The 27585-nt window shown below is 39.5% G+C and overlaps 2 protein-coding genes across 3 annotated transcripts in view; both read left to right on the forward strand.

Moving 5' to 3' along the window:
- The window catches only part of LOC129740952 (uncharacterized), a 479426-nt gene that overhangs the window by 27945 nt on the left and 423896 nt on the right, over positions 1-27585 (forward strand). The gene's annotated exons all lie outside the window — the stretch shown is intronic.
- On the forward strand, positions 21713-25710 carry LOC129741473 (uncharacterized). The gene is made up of 2 exons (XM_055733212.1): positions 21713-25459; positions 25654-25710. The coding sequence occupies exons 1-2, from the start codon at positions 21713-21715 to the stop codon at positions 25708-25710; spliced, it is 3804 nt and encodes a 1267-aa protein (XP_055589187.1).

The following is a 27585-nucleotide window of genomic DNA, read 5'->3' on the forward strand; positions in this document are numbered from 1 at the left end:
TTTCGAGATATAGCTAAGGAATCAAGTAACCTAATTTTCCCCTACATTCCGAATTTCATGATCGCTGGCGTCAGACGCCATAGAACGAGGCTTGGATAGGTGACCCAAAATGGCGTATTTGGGCCTCGGAAAATGTTGACAATGGCGTCTTTCCTCTTTGTCGCAATCGGCGGACCACAGCAAGGCCGTCTCTTCTTAACGGTTATGGTTCCGCAGAACCAGAGAGCTGAGTCCTTTACGGTTTAGGCGTAGGCAGTCTTGGACTGCCTAGGCTGAATCGTATGTGCGTTTGAGGACTCGGGGGTTTTTCCAGGAAAAACCAATCCTAAACTAAAAGGTTCTGTTCAGCGCTTAATGTGGAGGCTCATATTTTGATAATACACTCATTTACCTGAATGTTCAGATTGTCCTGTCCAACTCCTTCCACGAATGTTACACAATTTAATAAATCACGCTCACAACTTACACATACGAACGCCAAGATAGAAATGACCTATGGCGGAAGCTAGGCCACCTTCCTCTTTACTTTCATACAATTTGCACCTTTAGATACGCCACCCAAAGTGGAGGACCATCCCTCCATGTCCATAAATACACCCTCGCTGAAGTCCGCCTGACTAATTCTAACAATATGTGTTCTTGTGAATTTGAAATTTAAACAAAACTAGCTAATATAAATATCGTACCATAATTCCCTATCTAAATTTAACAAATGACTCAACAGCTTACTTACACAAAACATTTGGAAACATTGAAAAAAATACCTAAAGCATTTTGTAACAACGGTTACAAATCAAAGTTAAAACATTAAGGACCGCAAATAAATCTAAGCTGAAAAAACCGTTATTCGGCATTAATCACATAATAAACTAGTGGACAAAACTCTTCAAATTCAGTTTCCGTGGGTGACCGAAAGAATTTTGTTAAACGATTAAATTTTAAATAACAATTAAACGATACCTGTGCTGGGAACCGCTGAACAGCAGAAACGTTTGATGAGAAGTGGGTGAGCTTAGTTTGACAGCGAATGTTGAGGTGAGGCAAACAGGAAGAAAATAGAAAATCTCGATAGAAGTATAAGTTCTACTCTGTTACAAGAAACGTGCACAATTGATTATCCTACTTTAAAACTTACAAATAGTTATCATCAATAGTAAAATTCCTTCTTAACCTAAAGTTAAAAGTATCACAGATAGTTGCATTTATCACAGTACGGTTGATCATCACAGAAAGTAAGTTTTCAAGTGAAATTAAAAAACGAATGATCACTAAATCCAAATTTCCTACAGTTGGTGCAGAATAGTTCAGGTTAGATTTCGCATACAGCATCGGAGAAGATTCAGTTCAGTCAACCAGATTGTAAGTCACTAAAGCATACTTATTTATATCCATTTACTAACTAAAATCAACTGTGTGCAATAGATCTACGGTAGCAGATATAAGAAAAGTCTCTTTGCATAAAACATCTGCACGAGGATCGGGAACTAATTGTAAGTTACCAAAACTTAGTTAACATGCTGTGTCAAAATTATAATTACTTCCTACTTCTAGCTTTGATCTTCACAATACAATTTTGTTTACGAAGATTGCAAGGACTTTTTCCTACAAACATTCCGAACAATACCAATGAGGGAGGACGCCATAAAGCCAACTCTAACAGTCCAAAAACTTTATTTTGGACAGTCATCCGTAGCTACAAAACGAACTCTTGGTCATCCAAACAAGATTTCAACAGCAAATCGGGCATCGGAACACCGAGCAGGATCCTATAGGGCGCCAACGAGTATCCAAGGAAAATCCGTCGACGATGCGAACACCCCGTTTATGAAGTGCCCCTGAACCACACTCAAGTCCACGCTTCTTGAAATGAAAAATAAAAGCCCAGAATTTTCTAAATAATTAAATCTTTCAGTTTCAATTCAATTAAAACTCTTTCGATTTGGCAAGAAACTCCACAGTTAACTCCTTAAATTTTGTTCCGCGTTCTCTGCGATTACCCAGTAGTAGGCCGACACTGAGACAGAGTTCAGCTAGCTAGAAACCGGCCGGAGGGGACCAAAGTTATTAATGAAAATCTGGATTTTCATGTTCCCCCCGAACAAAATAAAACATATGACCCACATCTATCTGCTTAGTGTTAATGAATCTCGTTTATAACGTTTTTACTTGATAGCATTGAAGATGAAAGCTTAAAAACATAAAAAAAACTTAAATCTGATCATTAAAACTTAAATCTGACCAAACAAAGCTTAAATCTGAAAATGAAATCGTGTTAAGTTGCATACTTTTGGTTTTATAGAGTAATCGTGTCAAATAGCTTACTCCTGGTTCTAAATCATGGGTGGCCAAACCATGGCCCGCGTCGGTCGTTTTGTGGCCCGCGAAGCTTTTTTCAGAGTTGAATGTTTTCCTTCTACATCATTTAAAAAAAAAAACAACTACATATATCAAGCAAAAGAGAAACATTTTTATGTTCTTCAATTTCACAACATTTCATATATTGTTTGTTCTTTGTAATCGCGTATTATGCAATAAAAATTTGTATTTAGTAATTAACGTGCAATGGTATATAAACTAATAGACAGTGTTGAGGATTAAAGCGCTGATCGCTAATAAATGTGCCTTGTTTTTGTTAGAAAATTCATTTTTTCACCAAATTTGTGGTAAACAAGATCCACCAAAAACAATTTGACAAGCGAGATGACTAATATAAAGTGTCCTTCAGGTTGTGGAGCTTTTTTATCTGTAAGTTAAGGCAGCCACACAATACCGCGTCGTCCGTCGCGTCACGTCAACTGTCAACGCCGTCGTTGTGTACTAAAACGCTGACGCGACGCACTCTACAATTTTCGCACCACAATATACACTCAGAATAAAAACAACCCAAAATTAAGAACGGACCCGCATCAAAACAAAGTTCAGCATTCGTTCTTAATTTTGGGCTGCTATCAACACCCCAAAATAAAAGTTCGCTGCTTGAACTGACTACCCCAAAAAAAATTTGTTTTGTTTTCAATCAGGCAGTCATTCATCGTGATATATGCTGATTTTCTGGACTAATGGTAAGATTGATTCGAGTATGCCTTATTGATTTTCTAAGCAATCAACGGTTTTTTTTTCCTCAGAACGGCCGGATTTCTCCTCGTCGAAGGACATGCTGTTCAACTTTCCGAATGTGGAACGACATCCGGATCTGCCTCCAGTGGATTTGAAACAATCCAAAGCAACCATACAAATGAAGGAAAGGCTTGCCAAGTACTTTGCCAACTGGATTAGAAAACATGTCTGTTCGAAGAGCGAGAACCGGTTCCGAATACCCCCGAACACGCTGGACTCAATCCGGGAGATCTTGCGCCCTATATTTTGGAAACGCAGTTCTGTTAGGTTAGGTTAGAAATATGGACATTGTAAACATTTTTAATAATCTTCCTTTTTCATTTTATCCAGAGAAACAAATTGTCCCAGCATGACGGGCCAGATGTATCGACAAGCTGGTAGATGGTCACCATATGAAGCCAACAAACGGAAGTTTATCAAGCAATCCATTCATCAATTCCGTTCCGTAGCTTTCCGGATTCCAATAGCTCCTGCCAATTCTTCAACTAAAGTAGTAATTCCGGTCCCATTCCAGTGATAAAAGCCCCCGAATGAAAATTTTAATTGTTAAAACGGTTCAAAGATACAATCCTTGTGAAGAAAAAAGTATTATTATAAAAATAAAAATCAAAAATAGACCATTTTCATTATTAAATATTCGTACGCCCTTTTAAAAAGTTTGGCTGGCTCAAGAAACAAAAACAAAACCCTGCCGAATGACAACACCCCAAAATCAAGTTGTGAGAATGACGTTTATTCTCAAATTTGGGAAAACCCCCCGAAACTTATTTTCGTCGGGAGCCAGTTTCATCCGATTTTGCGGCATAACAACTTAGTTTTGGGTTGTGACGGCCTAGAGTGTAGCGTCCACTGACAGGGCTGACAGGGAAATATTGAGAGAAAACTCGCAAACTCCAACGCAAAATGTTTCATTTATTTTTATTTAAAAAAAACGGGAACATACAAATCAAGTTAATATTTCTAAAAAACGCTTTATATGTAATTTCATCATTATCATTATAATGTTAAAAATAAATTTCAATGACGTTTTTCAACAAATGTGTATCATCGAAGAGATAAAATGACGATGATATGATTTTTGAATCTGTTTGTGTCAATCTTTGACGAAAAATATCAAATACGATTAGTTCAAACCCATGCTGACGCGCTTAAATTTTGATATTTTTCAAAACCAAAACGTCGACGCTCGAAAACGCTGCCGTTTAGAACAAGTTTTGCGTTTTAGTACAATGCCTTCGCTGACGCGACGCATCATTGTGGCGACTCAAACGGAAAATGGCATCCTCAAAATTAAATGTCAACGCGACGCGACGATCGACGCTGTATTGTGTGGCAGCCTTTAACCAAAAATTAGTTTTTTAAAGTAATTTACTTTGGATAATTTTAGAAGAACGTTATTAAAAAATTTAAAACATTTTAATTTGGTATGTGCTAATTTTTTATTTTGTTTTTAATTATTATTATTAAAAAGCGTAAGGAAATTTCATCTGAACTGCGAAAAGCTTAGGAAGGGTTTGTTGTTTTGAACAATCCCGTTCTGCAGAGTGATCCTTATGGAACGAGTAATCCCAGAAAGTTTAAAATCTTCAAAAAACGCTATGTGCGTGAAGTATTGTCGAGGAAATTAAATTTAATTTAAAACCCATGTATTGAGTCTGAATTGGAAGGTATAATCTTGTCTGTTAGCTCGTTAAAAGTTTATTAAACATTTTTAAATTTTTGTGCTGATCAAATAAAAAAGAACTGATAAAAATCTATACTGAATCTCGAGAATCTTTATTTTTAAAACATGTAAAAAAAAATATTTGTCGAAATTTATATTTTATGTAAACCACTGAAATTTGTTTGCATTTAACATTAATCAATTTTTTTTTGTGTGGCCCGCATGCACTGCCGCTCATAGCAAGTCCGTCCCATTTGCGTTTTCATCATTTTTCAGTTTATCACTGGAAACACTTTAGTTTCATCTGGAGTTTCAAGAGAAAACTTTTTTTTTAGTACTTTGTTCTGATGAACATCGGAAAAAACCTCAAGAAATTTTGTCCCATTGAACAAATGATCGCAAGTCGGTCCCATATGGCATAAATCATCGCAAGTCGGTCCCACAGCCATAAGGGCCCAGCAAATAATTTTCAACAGAATCAAAACAAAAAAATAATCCTTATAAAGCGAAAATCTTTCATTGGCCGTAGCAGTGACAGATTCTGTTGATTACTTTGATAAAAAAACGCATACAAGTGCCGAATTAGCGTTGGACTTTTTACGATTTTTCAATGCCATTTTTCTCACTTCAACAAAAACGCAAATGGGACGGACTTGCTATGAGCGGCAGTGCAAGTCTTTGTACTAAAATTTGGCCCGCCTGTTGAAAATCTTGGCCACCCCTGTTCTAAATAGTAGGACTTTGAAAGCATGCTGTACTTATCAATTTAATTACAGTTGTAAGTTGTATTTGTATTGTATTAAAGTAAGTATTGGAACTTCTCGATAATTATTGGTGGAAAAAGCTATTCTATAAAACAAATTGAACTCAGATTCCAGTTTAAATTTTGTACTACTTATACGATCAATGCTCCACAAACGGAATCAGCTGAATCTAACATCAAAGTTGTGCCTTACTAATGGTCAGTTTGCTTCGCCCCGGGTAAATAATGGACTGTGGCCTGTCCGGGCACCGGAAAAACTGATTTACGTTCCATGCTAGTTGCTTTGGAAAATGTTTTCTCCCGAAACCAAACCAAAGTGAATGTTGTTGGGGCTTGCCACCCGTTTGGCTTTTCCGACCTATATTCCGCTTGATTCCTTGTTGTTGGTTTTTCGCTTTTTGTGTGTTGTTGGTACCGACTTTTCCACTGAAAAGGCCTAAATGTAGCATAACGGAGGCAAATGCGATTTTCGTTCCATTCCGGTGAGCTTCAGCTTCAGTCACTGTTCTTCTGTGGCTTTGGCGAAACATTTCGCTTTTTTGCCGTCCGTCTGCCATTGCTTCATCAAACAAAATTCGACTTTCTACGAGCCTCGACCTCCGCCGGCTGCTATCTACTGGTTTGTCCTTGTGAAGACCTTTACGCCATTTGGATCGCATTAGAATCACCCGGCAGGGCGTCGAACTGAGGAAAGCGCTTCAGTAGTCGGTCCGGAGCACCTTTGGCAGAAGTCGGTTGAAAACCATTCGCTCGTTCCGTTTCTCATCAGAGTGTGCACACGAAACTAAGATTTTCATCCCCCGGTGCTGGAATTTACCCCCTCCCAGGTCCCATTTCAATCCGCCCCTCTCGTGTAGCGTCTCCAGCCCAATTCTCCCGAAAGCTTACCGCATCTAGCGGAATGTTCTATTTTTGGATAAGCGCACGCCACAGAAAATTTAAGTTTTTTAATTAAACCAAATTCCCGTTTTATCGCTGCCAGCTTCCGTTCTACCATTTCGATCGAAATCCTCTGCAAACTTATTACACAAGGCTTCGAGAATAAATTCATTTATTATGTCAAATTTCTCAATTCTCACCCTTTCAATGGTCGTCGTCCATTGAGCTCAGGACAGCAGAATGGCAGAAGAAGTGTCGTAAACATTTTTTACTTCCAGAGCAACCGTAAAACAGAACCGAAGATCTTTGTGGGGTCTCTGGGAAGGTACACAGAAAAAAATAATGACTATTACGTGTCATTGAAAACGATGACCTGTAAAATAAAGCGGCCTGTAATTAAAAAAACATGGAGTTTTAAATGAAAATCTTTGAATATTACAGTAAATGTCCTGTTACAAAAAAGAGCATGACATTTGCCGCAATTTTACTGTCCGAAAATAATTACGTGCCAGATAAACTACGCGTCGTCCAATAATTTTCAATTCCAAAAAATAGAATTAAAGTGCGACTGGCATCCCAGTTAGGTGTAAAAACAAAAACGTCAAAACGCGCGTCAAGTGCGCGGATAGTTTGTTTACGTTTGAACTACGCAGTGGTGGTTGAAAATGCAGCGGAGGCAACCCGGATTAGCACAAATCTGCGAGCAGCGGGCTTACCGGAAGCAGGAAGTTGTGAAGATGATGGTCGCATTGTGGCGTGTCGAATTTCCATTAACTTAGAAAATGCGGTAAGTTTGCGAAAGTGGTTTTTTTCTGAAACGTGAATGACGTTTTTTTCTTTATTCTATTCTCAACATTAACAGTTAAAAAGTGCCAGGAATTGCTTCCATCCGAGATACAGTTAATCATCGAATTCTGATTGAATAAGTCTTGAGTCTGTATCTGGAAACCGGCGCAGCACCGGAAGCCAAATCCAAAAATTTTGACAGCAGTTGAATGCGTCTCGAGTACAGTGTACAGTACAGTTTCTTTACTTGGCATCATTTTATAAAATTTATTTTCGTGTTTTTTTGTTATTAAATCCGTTGCAGGTGGTGCTCTACGATGGAAACAGATGACCAATCTGGATAAAATTGGAGAATTGTCGCAATCGGTAGTTGTTGCTCAGCTAAGAGCTGGAATTTATAAAAACCCCGTTACAACAAATCGGATTTGAAAACCCTTGCTGATGAGGTTTATCAATAATAAAACAATTACGAGTGCGTAATGTTTTTTTTCAAAGCCTGGATGTGATCGTTTGAAATCAGATTGTATTAACTACAAAACATGGACAGGTAATAATCAAGCTGCATTCCACTGAAAAGTGTAAATAATTAAAACCTTTTTCCTGAAACATATAGGATCAGTTTTGACTCGCTAATATGGCCACATGATGATACGTTTTTGATCGAATTTAAGGAAGATTTGGGTAACATGTGTGGGAACAGCTCTACTGGTCGATGACTTGGATCTTCTGATTTATCCACTGGATTTGGCTCTGGATGGTCGAAGGTAAATGCGATTTTATGTATTTTCAAAAGAAAAAGATTTAGCCTTACCTAATTAAAAAAAATTTTGCTTTTAATCCTTTACTGATTCGAGGACGTAAATATTGCACATTTAAATGAAATTTTTAGAAACACTGGTGAACTAGCAACAAAATACAGACTTCTAACAATCTGTTATTTCACTTTTATTTGTAGGAAGTAAATTCGGAAGTCGTAAGTCTGACTGCAAAGTGAAATTAGGTGCTGGGTTGAAAATATTTTGGTCAGAAACTACATGAAAAAAAAAATTTGGTTCAATCGAAAGCACAAGAACCAAAGAGACGACTAGAAAAGCTTTGTTTATCTAGTTTTATTTAGACTTCAACTTTTACTTGGAGTAGCTATTGAGCTTATTTATAATTTGTATTTTTGATGTTAGTTGGTAAATTAAGTTGATCCATAATACTTTGATTGATTATGATATCCTCATAAAACCTTTATTCAAATTACTGTTGCAAGCTTATTTAAACTAGCCATCATACTAATTCCAACCTGAAAGCAATGTAGATGGTTTGTATTCCTAATATTTAGAATTCTATTTTCACAGGTTGTGAGGCCGGTCAGACATCGTCGGACGTCGTAAACAGTTTCCAGATGCGATCTATTCGCTGGAAAATATTTGATATCGCCATTACAGCAGAAGCATCATCATTGGTTATCCAATCTTAAAAGGAACAGAATCACTTGTAAGGAACGTTAAAAATCAAGGTGTGATATTATGACAACTATATGTTAAGTAGAAACAACTATAAAGTGGAATTATTATTATATTGTTTTTAAAATGTTCACATATTGTATAAATAAATTAAGAATAAAGTTTTTCTTCTCGATTTTATCTGATTTGGTTTATTTTGTAATCTTAATTAAAACTATTTTCGAAAAACCATGAACAAATCGAACTTAAAAAAATAAATGAATCAAAATTTTACAGTAGGGGAGAGTGGGGATACTTGATCCCCTTTTCTTATTTTCACCATATCTTTTTGGAAAAATTTAGCAACTCGCCGTCTTTGACATTTTCTGACAGCTTGTAACTTCAAGTTTCTATGCTCCAAAAATTAGAACGATACTTGAACCCCTTGATAAACTAGAAGCATTTTCGTGAGAGTAAAAAAATTGCGATTTTTCTGAAGTTGGGGGAGACTTGATCCCCTATTGAAGGAGACTTGATCTTTTATTCAGGAAGCCCTAATCCTTGTATGAAAATCAAACAAAACCCAAGATAGAATGTTTATTGACTATTTTGGTCATGTTTGTTCTCATTTCACAATTTATAGCAGGCATAAGAAGAAAATTCCATAACTTTGTCTCAACGCTAATGACATTGCATACTTAAAGGCGCTATTTTTTATAATTAGGAGAAAATTAATTATTTTCGCTCTTTTCTTCAGACAATTGTTCGGTAAATATTAGTTTTTGGATAAATATTAGTAACTTCGTAATCAGCAATCATAACGATCAATTCAGACGAAGCATATGCCGTTTGGAAGGGGGATCAATTGTACCCATAATCATCATTTTAGAAAAAAAAATCAGAAAAAAGTTGAGAATTTTCCATTGCTTTGAAAATATGGCTTTATGAAGTTTATTTTACGCTCGAACGATTGATACATTGGAACAAATATTTTTTTCATAATTTTCCCATGTAAGGAACATTTTAAAGTGATGAAAAAAGATCTTCAAGTTACATTTTGTGAAATTTTTCAAACAAAGTTCAATTACTCGAACAATTATTTTGTTAAAATTTTTTAAACTACAAGCATTGTTATTTTGCTCATTTTGGCACATTTTTCTAGAACATTTGATCTTTGTTAGAAATTCCAGTTTCGAGATATAGCTAAGGAATCAAGTATCCCCAGGGATCAAGTATCCTCATTCTCCCCTACTGTAATTTAAAAGCAGCCTGTAAAATAATATGCACTCGTAGAAATAAATGCTGCTTTTTTTTCGTCCTGTAAAATTACGGTAAATGTCCTGCTCCTTTTTGTTACAGGATATTTGCCGTAATTTTACAGCAATTATTTTTTTCTGTGTACTAACCTCGCCATGCCGTGTACAATATTCATTTTGAATGGGAGCAATAAATGCATGCGCAATTTTTGGTGGCCTTTTGGGTGTTTCACACCGGCGGGATAAAAATGAGTTTTTGGTTTTATGCTACATTTGGGCCGAGGTCGGTCCAGTTTTTCCCCATGGTGCTTTTCTACCGTTTTTGAAAGGCATTGTTTAAAGACTATGCAGTATATTTTCAATGGATTAAAGCAGCTTTCTGTAGAATTCTACAGCTGTTTCATTCGCTTTTTTTACCTTTACTTTTATTTGAGGCCCTTGAAGCTATAGGGGTATGACTAACGAGGATACCCTGTATTCAGTCGGCCGAAAATGTTGCAGTATCCCAAATGTCAGCGAAAAGACGGTGCAACATTTGTACTGACAAGGCAAGGCTACTTATTGTTGGCGCTTCGAGCTGCCGGTTCTGTTGGCCATCGCTATTCGTGACTCGGAAGAATTGTTCAAAATGTTCAGTCCAACGTTTGTGCTGATCTGTTCGATCTGTCATCAGCTGACCTGCTAGCAGTGATTGAAATCCTCACCAATTTTCTCATCAGAGGCATTCAAAATACACACTTTGAGGCCTCGCATAGCTATACAGGAGACGATACATATACATTCATTCAAACCTCCCCCCATGAGGAGGATCTGCTCTGAGAGACACTATCCGTTTGCTGCCCCGAACGAACTCTCTCAACGTTCGGTTGCTACATGATGCATGAAGAAGACGAGGCACACATACTCATTTACGTTGTTGAATTTGAATAACTCGAGCCGACCGCAAAGGTTGAGGCAACAACAAAAACAACCGAACTTATTGCGTTGCACGGCCCGCAACGTATGGTGAAAGAGGGGGGAAGAAAAAGAAATGAAAAAACTAGCTGCCTGCGTGCGGTTGCTGTGCAATAATAGCAATAGCAGAAAAACCTCACGCATTCGATCCAGGCACAAACGAGGAGACTCTGGTTTGCTCTGCCTTTTGAATTCGGTTCTCTCAAGGTTGTAACAGGAGATGAGTGAGAGCCATTCGTTTGGTTTTTTGGATTCGCTGCCTCGAATGTATATTGCTTCATGAAGGCGGCCATGTTGAGAGCGTATACATCATCGGTTTTGTCGTTTTCGCTGCCTCAAAGCAACCTTTGCTTCCGAGTAAAGCGTTGAGCGAGAGATGGTTGATCAACTCATGCTCAGCAAAATTCAATCACTGCCTGCTAGGCTATGGCTCGTCGTGATGAAATAATTCTTGATTCCAAACCACTGTTCTTCGACTGTTTCGTCTATCGGCAGTTCCAAGACTCAGCCGTTCTACATATGCTCTTTTCCCTGCTGGATTCTCCAACCGGCGGATGTCTTATCGACATCCGATATTCTCCGTGCGCCGTTGGACAGGCGGAACTCTCAGTCGTATCTCACCAAGGGTGAGGTGATGGTCTGATGCCATGTCTGCGCTCCGTTTGTTGCGGACCTCAAGAAAGCTCCTTCTCCCATCTCGGGATACCAAGGTGACCTTATGGGGGAAGAGCGGTGTTGAACTCTACAATCAGTTCTCCGTTTTCGCTCATCTGTTCTAGACCATGGCGCCCCCTGATGCGTTCAACGTCTTGATTATCGGAGCCAATCTTTGCGTTGAAGTCGCCTAAGTGGATATGAATATCAACCTTCGGAATTTTGTGAACCACGCTGTTCAGTTGACTGTAAAACTGTTCTTTTTTCGCATATCAGTTGACTCATAACACTCAAATATTGTAAGGTTTCTTCCCGAGCTCTGAATCTGGCTACGATTATTCTTTCGTTTATCGGTTCCCATAGAATAAAGGCCGCATGGGCCTGCGGGCTTAACAGGAAACCAACTTCTCGTTCCCGTGTTTTTTTTTAAGTTCGTAACCACAGGTGGCATTTAAATACCCGTTCACGGCATGTAAGCCACCGCGTCCCTCAGTTTGTAACTCCGTGTCTATGGGTAGGTACCATGGAAAGACTCGTGATATACTTCGTGTATACCTTCTACTCCCTAAACTCCACCTGGGGCCGCAGCACTATGGGATTTGAGGCGGCAAAAAGTCAAAAACTAAACTTTATCGGATCGCTTTTTTATTTTTACTAGTTAACAACTTAATAAATATTTGACAGATATTCACAGTTTTTCAACTCATTATCTTGGATACTGAACGCACCAAAGATATCAGACTTTGAAAAATTGAAAAATTTATATGATGAAAAAAAAAATTAAATCACATATATTTCTATGAAAAACATAATTTTCTTAAATTTAAAGTACACCATATGATATATTGATCTATGATAAAAAGGAGTAAATAGTTATTTTTTTTCAAAAGTCAAAACTTTAAAAACTTGCCAAAAAGAATTCCCGCATTTCCCCATACTCTTTTCACTATCAAAATCTAGTTTAAGTTCCTAAAATACAATGAAAGAGATTCCAGGCACCTTAAAGCACCGTTTTTTGAGTTATAGTCAAATAAAACTGAAAATATCATGCAAATAGGTAATTTATATCCATTAATGAGTATAAATTCAACAAAGTTGATGTTGGTTTGTCGAAAAAAATGTTTCTCATAATTGATCAATCATTTCACACATTTTTCTCTTGAGTTTCATGAAATGTCTTGATGAAATTTATCATTTACTGATCAATTAGTCCAAAACCCGGTTTTCAAAAGAACCAAGCATCCTACTTTAAAAGTTGTTTATAAAAATTTGTATTTGTATGTATGTATGTATGGTTCCCCCATCGGTAGCAAGGTCCTGCCTATGGCTGTGTGGCTTGGCCTTCGAATTTCTTCTAGGGCTTCCACGGTCCGATGGTTCGTCGAAGGAAGGCATCCAACCCTCGAAAACCTACAATGGCCGGCTACCCGTGCCGCTTGCAATAATTTCTTCAGGTTATCCCCAGATGCATTCCTTCTAAGATCATTTGTATCTGGATATGATATAGGAATATAATACAATATAAATATAATAAAATTATGATATATAATGTAATCAAATTAAGAAACAAAAAGACAAATGTTACTGTTATTATTATTTTATTTAAAAGGATACGGAACGGAACAGTGAAGACAACTATTTATCGTCTCACTGTCTCACAGTGACACTAGCCTTTAGTGTTGCTGCGAAGGATCATTATGAAGCTGTTTTGCTTTGCATACTAAATAAAAATGGACAATGGATTTAAATAATTAAATATTCTGAACAAACTAAAAAATGTGAAAACAAAACCGTTATTTGTTATTTGTAAAGACTCAATATGAACGTCTTTGGACTAACAAACATTTACAAAAAAGATATCGACATCTACTATTATGAAGAATCGTTTTTGATCTGGTGGTCACATTATTTTTTTAATTTTAAAAAAATATCATCATAATCATAACTAGTACAAATTAAAGGCGTCTGTAAAAGAAGTGTAACTATTCGAATAATAGAATGACAATTTTTTTTTTAAATTTATTATGTGTTGTTACGTATATTTTTACGATGAAAAAGCTACAGAAAAGAAGAAATTTCGAAAAAATTTCTACGTAACCACGAAATTAAAACGTTTTTTTAACCTAAAACTTATATTTTCAACGTACTTGTATATTTGAATAATTAAAAAAAACATTATTTGTCATAAGAATTCGGTTATCTGATAAAAAAAAATGGAAATTTGATAGATAAATATTTTTGCATAATTTAACAATCGATAAATAGTAAGAGTAAATATCTAAAACGTTCATTGGTTTGGTGTAATTGTTATTTTTTCCATATAGCTGCAATCGGAAAGAAGGCAATATTGGAATGGAATTTATGAAAATTATGTATGCGCTTAATTTAAAGTAGTTTTTTCCTCATACAGGCATGGCAGTTTTGAAAAAAAAAAACTTTTATCCCAAAAACCTTTTTTTCTAATTCTAATTTCCAATCCACGAATCGAATCAATTTGAACACAATTGTTCAATTGTTCGCTATAATTTTTGAATATCAATGGAATTTAAAAAAAATTCCAATCATTTTAACGGTATAATGTTGAATAGATTTTTTTTCATGAAATGAAGATATTTTTGTATTTTAATATCTTTGTTTATAAAAATTTGTATTTTCCTACAAAATTTTAAAAAATTACTAAATAGTCCAAAACACCTAATCATACTTTTTGCCGCCTCATTGTATGGAATTGCCTCATAGTGCGCAGACCTAGTTCCCACTTCGAACTGTTTAACACACTATCCTTCAATAGCGGGAAGTCTATTCACGCTAGTACGCTCCAAGGCAATACTCATTGACGAGACCGCTTCTAGCAACACCTCTCATCAATACGACTTGAAGTCTGAACTCTCCTCTAACGACTTTAGAACCGACATTTTCTCGCATGGACTCGAGATTCCCATATAAACCTCTTCTTTTCGTTATTCGAGGCCTAATCTCTCCTCTTACGACTCGAGATCCGACCCCTCCTCGCATCGACTCGAGGTTCAAGAACAGCACGACTCAAGGCTCGATCTCTCCTCTAGCGATTCGAGATCTGACCTCTCCTCGTAATGATTCGAGGTAAACACATAAACCCCTCCTCTTGTTGATTAAAGGCCTGATCTCTTTACTCGCGACTCGAGATGCGACCTCTTATCGTAAAGACTCGGGGTTGACCACAAAGACCTCTTTTCTTGAAGACTCATGGTCTGACCTCTCCTCTAACGACTCGACGCCCGACCTCTTATCCCCAGAATTCGAGGTTCCATTCGAGGTCCATTTATGCCCACCGCGTGCCGATCGAGAGCAGCTTTTCCAAGATTCGCTCCTGTCACAGAATACGCGCGGAACTTAACGCAACCACTCGGATGATTACCGTCAAAGACGTCATCCTTCACCTACACGAATGGATGACCCAGCGTCGAGAGCCACTCTACCCGTGAGTATTCCCCGATCGTGGAATAACTCATTTTTCCAACGATTTCCACTGCGAAGATGGTAAAGTCATATCCCCGCAACCACGATCGTTGTGAACCTACTCAGATACTCCACGAAGATGGAGCATCCTACAGACAAACGCGGCGCACCCACGGCATCCGCTACGCAGAAGATGTTGTCTTATCTTTGAACCTTTAAACCGTGGGGTCGGACACACACTACTTAAACCCCGTCGGTCTTCTCCGAGCACTCTTCTGTCTTCTCGCAGTTTTTTCTGCCCGTCGTCTGCCAGATCGAAAGCAGCTTGTCCTGGACTCGCGCCTATCACGGCACACGTTAAGGAATTTGAACGCTTAGACTCGGATGTTTCAGTGACGACATCCTACACCGACTCGAAAGATTCGCCCGGAATCGAGAGCCTCTCCACCCGTGGGTATCCCCCGACAGTGGTTTACCACCTTCCGTACACATCCTCTGCACCACGTTGTCTACTGTCGTGTCGAGCCGACAGGAGGCAAGTATATTGGCACGTACCGCCACAAACCTCGGACAGGCAAACACCGCGTGTTCGAGTGTCTCCTCTTCATCACCACAAGCTGGGCAATATGGCGAAGCCACATGTCCAAATCGGTAGTGGTACTTCATGAAGCATCCATGACTAGCCAGGAATTGCGTCACATGTAAGTTCACTTCACCATGTCTTCTTCCGATCCAGCTCCCGATGTGCGGGATCAGACAATGGATCTACCTTCCTCTCGCTGAGCTGTCCCAAAGCTGCTGCCAGTTGGACATCGAATCCTCATTGGCGAGATATCGTACGTTTTGCGTTTCATTTTTATCGCATCAATAGACATCCTCTTCTAACAAAACCGAGATAAGCATAACGCCCGCCACTACACAGGTGGCTTGGGGCGAGATGTTCCGGTGTTCACTGACAAAGGTTACACTGTCTTTCCAGGGCCTGCCTCCAGGCCGCCGCTCCGTACTGCAAGTTTGACATGGTCACACTTGACAGTATCCTCCTCTTGCTACTTCGGATTGCCGCGGAGCTAGACATCATCCGCGTGAGCGCGGCCGCGGCTATAGCCGCTCTCTTACACACGTAATCGACATGACTAGTGAACCTGAGTCTGTCATCGATCATCACCCCTAAATACTTAGGTAATTAGGCCTTTGTACACGATTTAACACGGTCCGACTGCAATAGTACCTGTTCGGGGTGAGATCAGGTTGGTAATAAGCACCATTTCGGTTCCCGAGTAGCGTGTTCTCCTAGTAAACTAGATTAATGTAGTACTTGCTCGTATTGTGTATTGTGTTCTCCAGTGTGAGGTCAACGATCTTCGCTCAGTCCCAATATCTATAGCTTGAGGCGGCTAGCTTCTCTAGCAAGTTGAGCCAGCTAACCTGGCTGGGAAAGGGTAAAAATATTCCAAGTTCCAATCAGGTTTTTCCTGAGACAGAGGTTGGTCCGCTTTGTTGCTGTTTTTTGTTTTGAAAAAATAATAATCATTTTGGTGTGAAACACATTAATGGCGTATTTGTTTTCATCTGGTGGCCAACCGGTTGTGCACCAGCTTCTGTCATCTTCATATAAAAAAAACGCTTTGACAGCACTTGGTGCACAACCGGTGGACCACCAGGGTGAAAAAAAAAATACGGCATAAGATAGTGCGCGGTTATTTAACTTGCTTAATGTTGTTGTTATTCAGCGGGCCAGAGGTTGCCAAAAAAACTTGTAAACAATGAGAAATCAGCTGTTCGTTTGACAAGCCGGGAAATGGCTGATTCTGGTCTAGTAGTTTTCATGCTTAAAGTCGTTGCCAAAGTTCCAGTTCGGTCATTTCTTATCTCAGTTTACGTAACGGTGAATTTATCAGGAGCGGCAAGTATGTTGTTAGCTCTATCCCGCGATGAGGCCGCCATCTTGAACTTAGCTGGCGGGAGCCACATTTCATAAATTCAGCCGTTCGCTGCGAGACAGACGCTGTTTGACCGCCCCTGACCTGGAGAACAATCTTTTGCTCATGTTGCGGTGCTCCTGGTGGACGGATTTGGAAGTTCTTGGCGCCCAGGTATCGGGAATTTTGTCAGCTTCACGTATGTGTTTTTAACATTCCGGAAATCGACTATACTTTGTAAAAAAATAACATGGAAGCCAAAAGAAGGGAAAAATTGTGCACAGTTGTTTATAAAATCCATTGTGGTCTGCATCTAGGCTAGCTTTAAAGCTGAAATTGCCCAGAAATATTGTATGGCGCGTTATCAAATGATATTAGGAAATATTGACGACGATTCGGAAGCCTCAAGCCAATCGTGCGAGTGAAACTATCTACCGGAAACTGCGTGGTAAAATTTTGAAGACGATTAAGAGGAATTCCAATCTTTCGAACCGTGACTCGGCCAGAAAATTCTGTGCTTCCCATAGTATCGGGAGAAAAATTCAACTCCTGGAAGGAACTAAGTCGTATCGAGCTAGCAAACAGCCAAATTGGACCAGGTGCTGACCAACTTCGACGGGTGTTTTCTGATGGACGATGAAACCTTTGTCAAGGCTGACTGCGGGCAAATCCCAGGTCAAAAATTTTACTTGGCAACAGGAGGGATGTTCCAGTCAAATTTAAATTGGTTTTTACCGACAAATTTGCACGAAAATTAATGATTTGACAGGGCATTTGCAGCTGTCGCATAAAAACGAAAGTTTTCGTAACAATTAAGACAACGACGTCGGAACTATACCAAAACGAGTGTCTCCAAAAACGAATTGTGCCGTTCATTTGGATTGGAAAGCTGTCACTATATAAGCAATCAAAAGTCGCATACTTACTTAACCATGGCATTTAGAAGTACACAATTGGCTGAGCAAAAGCTCTAGGAGATCTCTAGGTACCCTTGTCACGTTAAAGTTGCAAAGAAACCTTTAGCGCCTTTTGAAAGACAAAGATAATGATAACGGAACTCCTAAACGAATTTAAAGCAACTTATTTCAAGAAGTTCCTTAACGTTCGCTAATCACATTCTTATGGACCATTGATGGTTCTTTTAGTGAGTTTAAAAAACTTTTGCGACTGTTAAGCGACTTGTCAAATTATTCTGTCAAAATTCATGGTGATGTTTACGTTAGTAAAATAAGGAATCAATAACAATCCCGGAAGAAGACAAAATGGAAGGAGATTTTAGTTAAGTTAAATGTAATTCGGGAAATCTTCACTGAAATGACGCTTAGTGCAGTCTGTAGGCACCTGAGGCAAGTATTTCCGTAGTAGATCACAGCGGCCAGGGGCTGTTCGGATTACACTCGCACTCTCCCGGAGGCCCAGCTAGCTGTTATTGGCAAGAAAGTTAATTTTGATCTCCGGCCGATGGCATTTGTGTGTTTCAGAAACGGTTGTTAATTTTCCTTATGTGATTCAATAAAAAGCTGATGATGAAAATTTTTTCTAACATTTTTCAACCCACCGAAAGTCTCATAAAAATAGAACAAAAAATGAAATATCCTGAAAACCCATTCACATGCGAGCTATGGGATATTGTCTGGTAGTTTAATTAAACAACTTTAAACAGTAGCGTAGAGGATGAGCAGGTTTGGTCAAGTGGTTCACATGGTTAACAACTGTCATCTGGTTGTCAGAGCAATCTGTCAACCGTGTTTTTTTTCAGCGCCTAGAAGGTCTTTGATAATCCCTTAAGAGCTGCATAGAGTTCTCTTCAGCAACTGAAATGAACTTCGAAGAACTTATATTTCAGGCTGATTAGCATTCTTTACGAACACCTACTGAAACTGATTAAGCTTCTATGTGTAACCATGGGAAAGTTTCTAGCCAAGATTTTCAAGATGCAGAGTTTGCAGCAGATCTCCTCCACCGCCGCAGATGATTTGCCGACTATATCAATGTCATCGGCAAAGCAGATAAGTTGACTGCATCTGTTGAAAATCGTGCCCAGCATTTCGCCCACATCTTGTCGAACATTACCTTCTAGCGTTGAACGTTTTGCAGGATTGACTATCCTGCATAATGTATTGTGATTCAAATGAACTCAACAATTCACCTGAAATGCGCACACAGCACAGCGTTGCATCTATCGTCGCCTTAATCCGACAATATCATCTGGATGAAAATAATCGGCTTTAAAACATGAGAGGCATTAATATGGAAGGTAAAAAAGCATTGAAATAATCACTTAAGTTTTTTCATTAAAAACTCAATAGAATATTCGACCGAATATTCTGCCGAATATTCGTTTGCCCGAATAGTTGAAAAGGTCAAAATTCGGTATTCGGCCGTTCGCCGAATACCACTATTCGGTACATCTCTAGTTTAAATATTTGATATTAGAAAGAGGCTCCTTTGTTTAAATGACCTATGGCTACATTTTGTATAAATCATTAAAATGTGTGCAGCAGTAAGGCTTTAAATTAGACCTTTATCAATTCTTACTAAAATCACTTTAATTTAGCTTAAACTCATAGAAAAGGTACGGAAAAATATAAACAAAAAGATCTACACCTTTTTTTTCTTGGAACAAAACTTAATGTTGTGTCCTAAAAAAATGGTTCGTAAGCTTAACCTCTTCACTTCGGTTAATTTTTAAGGTTTTTACAGTGTTTCCAGAACTAATCATAATTGTTTAATTAAAATTTTTACCTTTTTTCCTTTTTTCTTTTACCTTTTTTAACTTCAAGGTGTTTGAGGGTCGCCTGAGAGTGATCCAATCAAAATTAAATTTTGCACAGTTTGTTATCTTGATAAAAGGATCCCAAGTAACACAGATTATGCCAATTGCCTTTTTTTTTTCTAAGTTTTATTATTGTTTTATGAAGACTTTTAAATGGCATCCTATTTTGAAAACTGTTTCATTGAAACATAGAAAATGCTTCACATATCGTGTGTTTTAAAAGAGACCTGAAAGTTTTGCTAAAACTTGAATAAAACACTATCTTAAGAGTGTTGTAAAAAAGTTGCAAAAGTATTGCTAAAGCTTCAATAAAACACATACTTTCCTGTTTATGTTAGGGTTTTGGTACCTGTTTTAATAAAGTACTCAATTAGTTTTAAGAACTAGCGTTCAAGCCAAGTTGAAAAACTGACTTGACAATCGAGAAGAACATATAAACGCTTAAAGTTTTATAGATTTTTTGGAGATAGCATAACCTGTTTTGAAAGGATTTAGAGTGATGGCTTTGAGAAAAACGGGCCCTTAAAATGATAGAAATTTACACAGCTAAATTAATCTGAAAAATAAAAACAACTTTGCTGCATCCGCATTATTAATCGCTCAATTCTCAGGGTTCGTAGAAAAGCATACTGTGAATAAATTTTTTTTTGTGATTCGATAAGAATAAATGTATTAGACAATCAATTTGTTCTTGATTGAATAATATTTCTAAGTATGCTCGTTCAGTTAAATAAAAAAGAATATTTGTAGTTCATATAACCACAATATCCATAACCTAACAATTGCAATTGAATACAGTGCGAATGTAGTTTAATCCTGAAGACAAAATCCTTGGAAAAAGCGCCGTATATAGTACTTGTTTTATTTAACAATCTCTGTCTCTCTTTGCGAAGTTAATCTATATTTACGTCATCCAATCCAGAGTTAATAAAATTCTTTCCGGAGCCACCGGCTTCTCCTCAGCAAAGACGAAGAAATGGAGCTTCATCACAAGCAAAAATGCTCATTCTAATCTTTCATTTGCCTCAACAAGTTTCAGATGATATAGTCAGAATGAAGACCACAAGCATTGGCCGATCATTGAAAATTATGATTTATTATTTAAAGCGTAACGCAGTTCTGATTATCGTAAGCAAAACATCCGAAGCATGTTTTATAGAATCGTTTTATCGCTTCCAATTGTGTTGACACGGCCCACAGCCGCCGAACGTCAGAATAGCAGGCAAAAAGGAAAGCGAATGACAGGTGTCTGGTTAGGAGAGAAAAGATAGATTAAATAGGGAGAAGAAAAAGAATTGTCTAAACTAAAACCACCTGTTTGAAGATTGTCAATTTCTGAAAACTTCTCAAACTAAAGTTTAAAAGAAATACGGTTGTATAACCCATAATTCTGTGAAAAGAGAGCGATCTGAGAAGCTCAAATGAAGGTTAGTTTCAATTTGATGATTATCGACAAAATATAAGCTCAATCCTTGTTTTCCGCTATGTACAGGTACTGCGAGGTTAAGTAATTCGTTTAACAACCTGCATAATCCAACTTCTAGCTAGAGAGCAATTTAACCAAACTGTTTCATCGAGAAACGTAAGTCGAAAGATGTTTAGGATTGATAATTAGTTTCTAACACCAAGATTCTTCTAGAACGGAGAAACCGAAGTTGAGATAACCACATTCCAGTGATTCTCAGAACTCCTCTCGAGATAATAATTGAAACCAAATCGGTAAACTGCACACAATCGACATCTGTAAAAAGAAAAGGGAATCGTGAGTACAAAAATCAAAACCTGAAACAAAATTAAATTATACTTACCTGAAATTTATAAATTAGGTCGGCTGTAAGGCAGCTTTATTGTAAGGCCATAGAAATCAAAAGGGCTAAATTTGAAGGAAGATAGGTCACTAAAATTTGTGAGTATTAATCAAAAATCAAAGTATTCATTTAACTAACAGCAGAAATAAATTTTTAGTTGAGCTGTTTAAGAACTGCTGCAAAAAAAAGGGAGCGACTTTCAATCATCCAAAATTTACCGTAACAATCTCAAAAATTTTAACGGATCGACGGATAATCCTTCAATGGCCACAGGCGGAAGACATGAGTTCACCGCGACGCCCTGTGATGCGTGCGGTGAAACATCAATGCAGGACGAAGGGATGGTCGGGTGCAATGGATGCGCCGGATGGTTCCATTATCGCTGCGTAGGAGTAACTGACGAAGTAAAGAAGCAAAAAAAATGGTTCTGCCCATCTGAAGCGTGTCAGCAACTATACTCTAAGTACCTGAAGAAGCAAGAGGCCGGACGGAAGGGTGCTGTGAAACGAACGGATGGTTCCGAAAAATCTAGCGCTACTTCCGAGCAACGGTGTAATCCTCTAGATGATGTCAAAGACGATACGCTGAAGACGCAGGAAGGAGATCAATTAAGCAGTGAAGAAAAACAGGAAGCTGAACGATTGCTAGCCATAAAACAGCAGGATCGTGAATTGGAATTGCTTGCAAGACAATATGAGATTGAAGCGGAATTACGAAACCGAAAAATGCAGTTGGAAAAAGCAATGCTAGAAAAGGCGCTGCAAGAAAAACAATCGCAGGTGGAACAAATAAAAAAGATGCGTGAGTCTTACCGAACTCGAATGGAAGCTATAGACGAGGAATTAGCAGAACTTAGCGTAGGAGCCAAGCCGGAAAGCCAAGTCGGTAAGACGTCGACTCCGTTGCAACGGTCTAAGCAAAAACAACAACCACAGCAGAGTAATCGATGCGATAATCTGGAGGAAATAGGATCCAATGGAGAAGAAACGAGTTCATCTGAATCAAATACTTCTGATTCTCAATCGGATATGGGAAATGAGTCTGTGGAAGAGATCTCTTCGAAGGTTTCGTGTCGCAGTTCACGAACAACATCTTCACAAGGGTTGAGGACACGCCGTGTAGGCCCTTCTAAGGCGCAGTTGTCTGCGAGGCATGGAATCAATCGCAAATTACCATCGTTTTCCGGAAAGGCAGAGGAATGGCCTCTTTTTATTAGCAGCTATACCTCATCTACTGAGGCTTGTGGCTACAACGACGTGGAGAATTTGGTTCGCCTGCAAGAAAGCCTGACGGGACCAGCTTTAGATAGTGTTCGTGGACTGTTGCTATTTCCGAAATGCGTTTCGAAAGTGATAATAAAACTCCGTCGCTTATATGGTCGCCCTGAGTTGTTACTTCAACACTACGTGGAGAAAATTCGCAAGCTAGAGTCGCCTAAAGCCGACAGGTTAGCTTCATATATTCCTTTCGGAAATGCGGTGGAGCTGCTCTGCGACCACCTAGAAGCTGCTGAGCTGCAAAATCACCTAAACAATCCGACGTTAATCCAAGACCTTTTAAGCAAACTACCTGCTGTCAACCAACGCGAATGGGTACGATACAAGAAACGAAAAACGGTTGTGAATCTCCGTACGTTCGCTAATTTTCTCTCTAAAGTAGTAGCAGAGATTTGCGAAACGAACGTTGACGTAAGGGTTGCGCCAGATACTCAAAGATTAAAACCCAAAGAAAAAGCTGTTGTTTTCAGCCACAACACTGATTATCAGGAAACATCCAATGTTCAAAAGCCTTGTAAAGCTTGTGGTCGCACTGACCACCGTCTGCGGTTCTGTGATGTGTTCAAGGGAATGCCTAAAGAAGAACGTTTTGAACTTGCCGAAAAGTGGAAACTCTGCCATATTTGTCTAAATGATCATGGCAGACTTCCGTGTAGATTCCATCGTATACGTTGCGATGTTGGCGAATGTCGTGAGCGCCACCACCCCCTGCTCCATTCGACCCAAGTCGTCATGAATACCCACTTTCCAACGTCGTTCGGAATTATGTTTCGGGTGGTTCCAGTACGTTTATATTTCGGGAAATCAGTTGTGGAAACCCTGGCCTTTCTTGACGACGGTGCTTCTGTGACCCTTTTGGAAAAGTCACTTGCGAAAAGACTAGAATTAGTAGGTGAAAAGGATGAGCTAACCATCAAATGGACAGCTGATGTTTCGCGAATCGAAAAGGAATCCATACGAGCCGATATGCATATCTCTTCGCGAAGTGGTGATGAAAAATTGCTGCTCCGGAACGTACGAACGGTATCAGATCTTCGTCTGCCGAAACAGAACTTGAATCACGAAAAACTTAAGGAACAGTACCCTTTTTTAAAAGACGTTCCAGTAGAATCGTATCTAGAAGCCCGACCTGGTATTCTAATTGGTCTAAACAACTTAGAAGTTATTGCACCGCTGGAGACGAAGATAGGGAATATTGGCGATCCGGTTGCCGTACGGTCTAAACTAGGCTGGTCTATTTATGGCCCAATTCAGAATTTACAAGTAGCGCAACCAAACGCCTACGTTGGAATCCATGCCGAACCTACCAATCAAGAGATTTATGATTTGATCAAGGTCCAATACGTTGTTGAAGAATCCCCAGTGACTGTGACCAAGGAATCAAAGGAAGACCAACGCGCACGTGAATTACTGGAGAAAACAACTGTGCGCATCGGTAATCGTTTAGAAACGGGGCTGCTTTGGAACAAAGACGATATCTGGTTCCCGGACAGCTATGGTATGGCGTTTAACCGTATGCAACAGCTTGAAAAGCGTTTAGCGAGAACACCAGAATTGTATGTCAACGTTTGCAAGCAAATTGAAGAATATTTGAAGAAAGGCTACGCTCATGAAATAACCCCCGATGAACTCACGAAAACTGAAAAGCATAAAGCTTGGTACCTTCCTTTGAATGTGGTCCTGAACCCAAAAAAGCCGAGTAAGGTGCGCCTAGTGTGGGACGCTGCCGCGACCGTAAACGGTGTTTCTTTGAACTCCCAATTATTGAAAGGGCCCGATACGATGGTTTCTCTTCCTGCTGTAATCAGTCGTTTTCGTGAGCGACCAGTAGCTTTCGGTGCCGATATAAAAGAGATGTACCACCAAATTCGGATAAGGACTGACGACAGACAGGCGCAACGGTTTTTGTTCCGGAAAGACCCGTGCAGGCCACCCACGACCTACGTCATGGATGTAGCGACCTTTGGAGCGGCATGCTCTCCGTGTTCAGCTCAATTCGTGAAAAACCGTAACGCGAACGAATTTGCAACAGAATACCCAGAGGCAGCTAATGCGATTCTATATAATCATTATGTTGATGATTATTACCATAGCACCGACACCCCGGAAGAAGCAATCCATCTGGCTACCGAAGTGCGACAGATTCATAGTAAAGGCGGATTTGATATTAGAAATTGGGTGTCTAACTCCAATCTTGTATTAGAAGGAATAGGTGAGCCCAATTTGGATAATAATGTCCATTTCAACAAGAACAAGGAAACGGAAACTGAACGTGTCCTGGGAATTATCTGGGATCCGCACGATGATGTTTTTTCGTTTTCTACTGCACATCGAGACAATGTTCAATGCTATCTAAAAGGGGATTCGCGACCAACAAAGCGCATAGTCCTAAGTTGCGTGATGGTTTTTTTTGATCCCCTGGGGCTGCTCTCACCGTTTACAGTCCATGGGAGAATTTTAATCCAAGATCTTTGGCGAAGCGGTTGTGAGTGGGACACGCTCATAGATGATGATTCGTTCGCAAAATGGAAAAGATGGACCGGCGTTCTTTCTCTTGTTGAAGACCTACGTATAGAGCGCTGTTACACTGGAAGTCTGCGTTCAAGTGAAATTCAATCTTTGGAAGTACACGCGTTCACCGATGCCAGTGAAAACGCCTATGGATGTGCCATCTACTTTCGTGTGAAATGGAGTGGTGGTATCAAGGTTTCGTTGGTTATGTCCAGTGCAAAGGTAGCGCCTTTAAAACGAATATCAATTCCTCGTCTCGAGCTAATGGCAGCTGTTCGTGGTGCAAAAATTATGAAAATAGTTCAGAAAAACCATAGTTTGAAAATCGACCGATGTTTCTTGTGGACTGACTCTCGGACAGTCCTTAGCTGGATAACGTCGGAACCACGAAATTACCAACAATTTGTTTCGTTTAGAATCGCAGAGATACAAGAGTTGACAAATGTATCGGACTGGCGATGGGTTCCGAGTAAGCAAAATATTGCGGATGTACTCACTAAGTGGAACCCATGTTTACCTCTTGACTCAAACGGCCCATGGTTCCATGGCCCAGCCTTTTTGCATGATTCCGAAAATCTTTGGCCAGAACAAATTAAACAACCTTCCAACATTGCAGAAGAGATCAAATCATGTTATATGTTACATCATGAAGGTGTTTCTACTATCATTAACGTAGAAAAATACTCATCATGGAATCGAGTCCTACGAATCACAGCTACAGTGTACCGTTATATTTCGAATTTGAAGCGCCAAGTAGGTGGGATACCAATACTTTGCTCAAAGGTAGAAGGAAAACAAGAACAACTTTTGATGAAGAAGATGAACTGTACACTACGTCCGCTTGGCGGCGACGAATTGAGCAAAGCAGAGGTATATTTGTGGAAAATGGCCCAGATAGATAGTTACCCGGATGAAGTACGATTTTTATTGAATCTTTCGGACAGCAAACGGGACAGTTCGGAACATCATCTGCAAAAATCTAGTAAATTATATAAGCTTACTCCTACGCTCGATAACGAAGGTATCATGCGTGTGAAAGGACGCACCGAAAGAGCGGAATACTTGCCATTTGACAAAAGGTTTCCCATCATACTACCTAGAGACCATAACATAACACTCAAACTCCTGCAACAATATCATGAGCGTTTCGGGCACGGTAACCACGAAACCATTTTCAATGAGGTAAATCAAAAGTTTTACATTCCAGGACTGCGTCGCGCTATCCGTATTGTGGCTAGAGACTGTATGTGGTGCAAGGTGCACCGTTGCGTGCCACATGCGCCGTTGATGTCACCCCTGCCGATGCAGCGCATAACACCCCAGCTTGGACCCTTCCAAGCCACTGGTGTGGATTATCTGGGCCCGCTAGAAGTCACCGTAGGGCGTCGTACGGAGAAACGATGGGTAGCAGTTTTTACGTGCCTGTCTGTAAGGGCAATTCATTTGGAAGTGGTATACAGTCTGTCAACACAGTCGTGCCTTATGGCTATTCGCAGATTCATCTGCAGGCAAGGAACTCCTCAAGAGTTTTTTTCGGACAATGGTACGAACTTCACTGGAGCTTGGAACGAAATATGCAGATCGATCAACTACAAGTGTGCTGAAGCGATTGTATCTCCTCAAATTAAATGGCATTTCAATCCTCCGGCGACCCCTCACATGGTGGGTATTTGGGAACGAATGGTTAGATCCGTTAAGGAATCGATGAAGGCTCTTGATGACGGGAAAAAGTTAACGGACGAAATCTTATGGACTACCTTATCAGAAGTGCAGGAGATGATTAACTTGCGTCCACTAACTTATAAACCACAGGACGACTCTTCTGAAGAAGCGCTTACCCCAAACCACTTTTTAAGGACGGTTCAAAAAGAAGATTTTCAATCAAAAACAGAAACAGAGCTCGCGGATGCCTTAAGGAGTATTTTTCACAGATCGCAATATTTAGCAGATAAGATATGGCAGCGATGGGTTAAAGAATATCTCCCAACAATCAACCGACGCACGAAGTGGTTCCAGGAAATAAGAAAGATTGAAAAGGATGATCTAGTTTTCGTCGTGAACGGAAAGGACCGGAAGCAGTGGGTTCGAGGTGTCGTTGATGAAGTTGTCGTAGTACCGGACGGTACAGTTCGTCAAGCGCTGATCCGAACTGCTCATGGAGTGCATCGCCGCAGTGTTGTCAACTTAGCTGTGTTAGAGTTAGGAGAAGGAAGTAAAACCGATGAAACCTTAGGTTTATCGGAGTTACGGGTTGGGGGTGTTGACACGGCCCACAGCCGCCGAACGTCAGAATAGCAGGCAAAAAGGAAAGCGAATGACAGGTGTCTGGTTAGGAGAGAAAAGATAGA

The sequence above is a fragment of the Uranotaenia lowii genome, chromosome 2 (genome assembly GCF_029784155.1).
Source record: "Uranotaenia lowii strain MFRU-FL chromosome 2, ASM2978415v1, whole genome shotgun sequence".
Lineage (NCBI taxonomy): Eukaryota > Metazoa > Arthropoda > Insecta > Diptera > Culicidae > Uranotaenia > Uranotaenia lowii.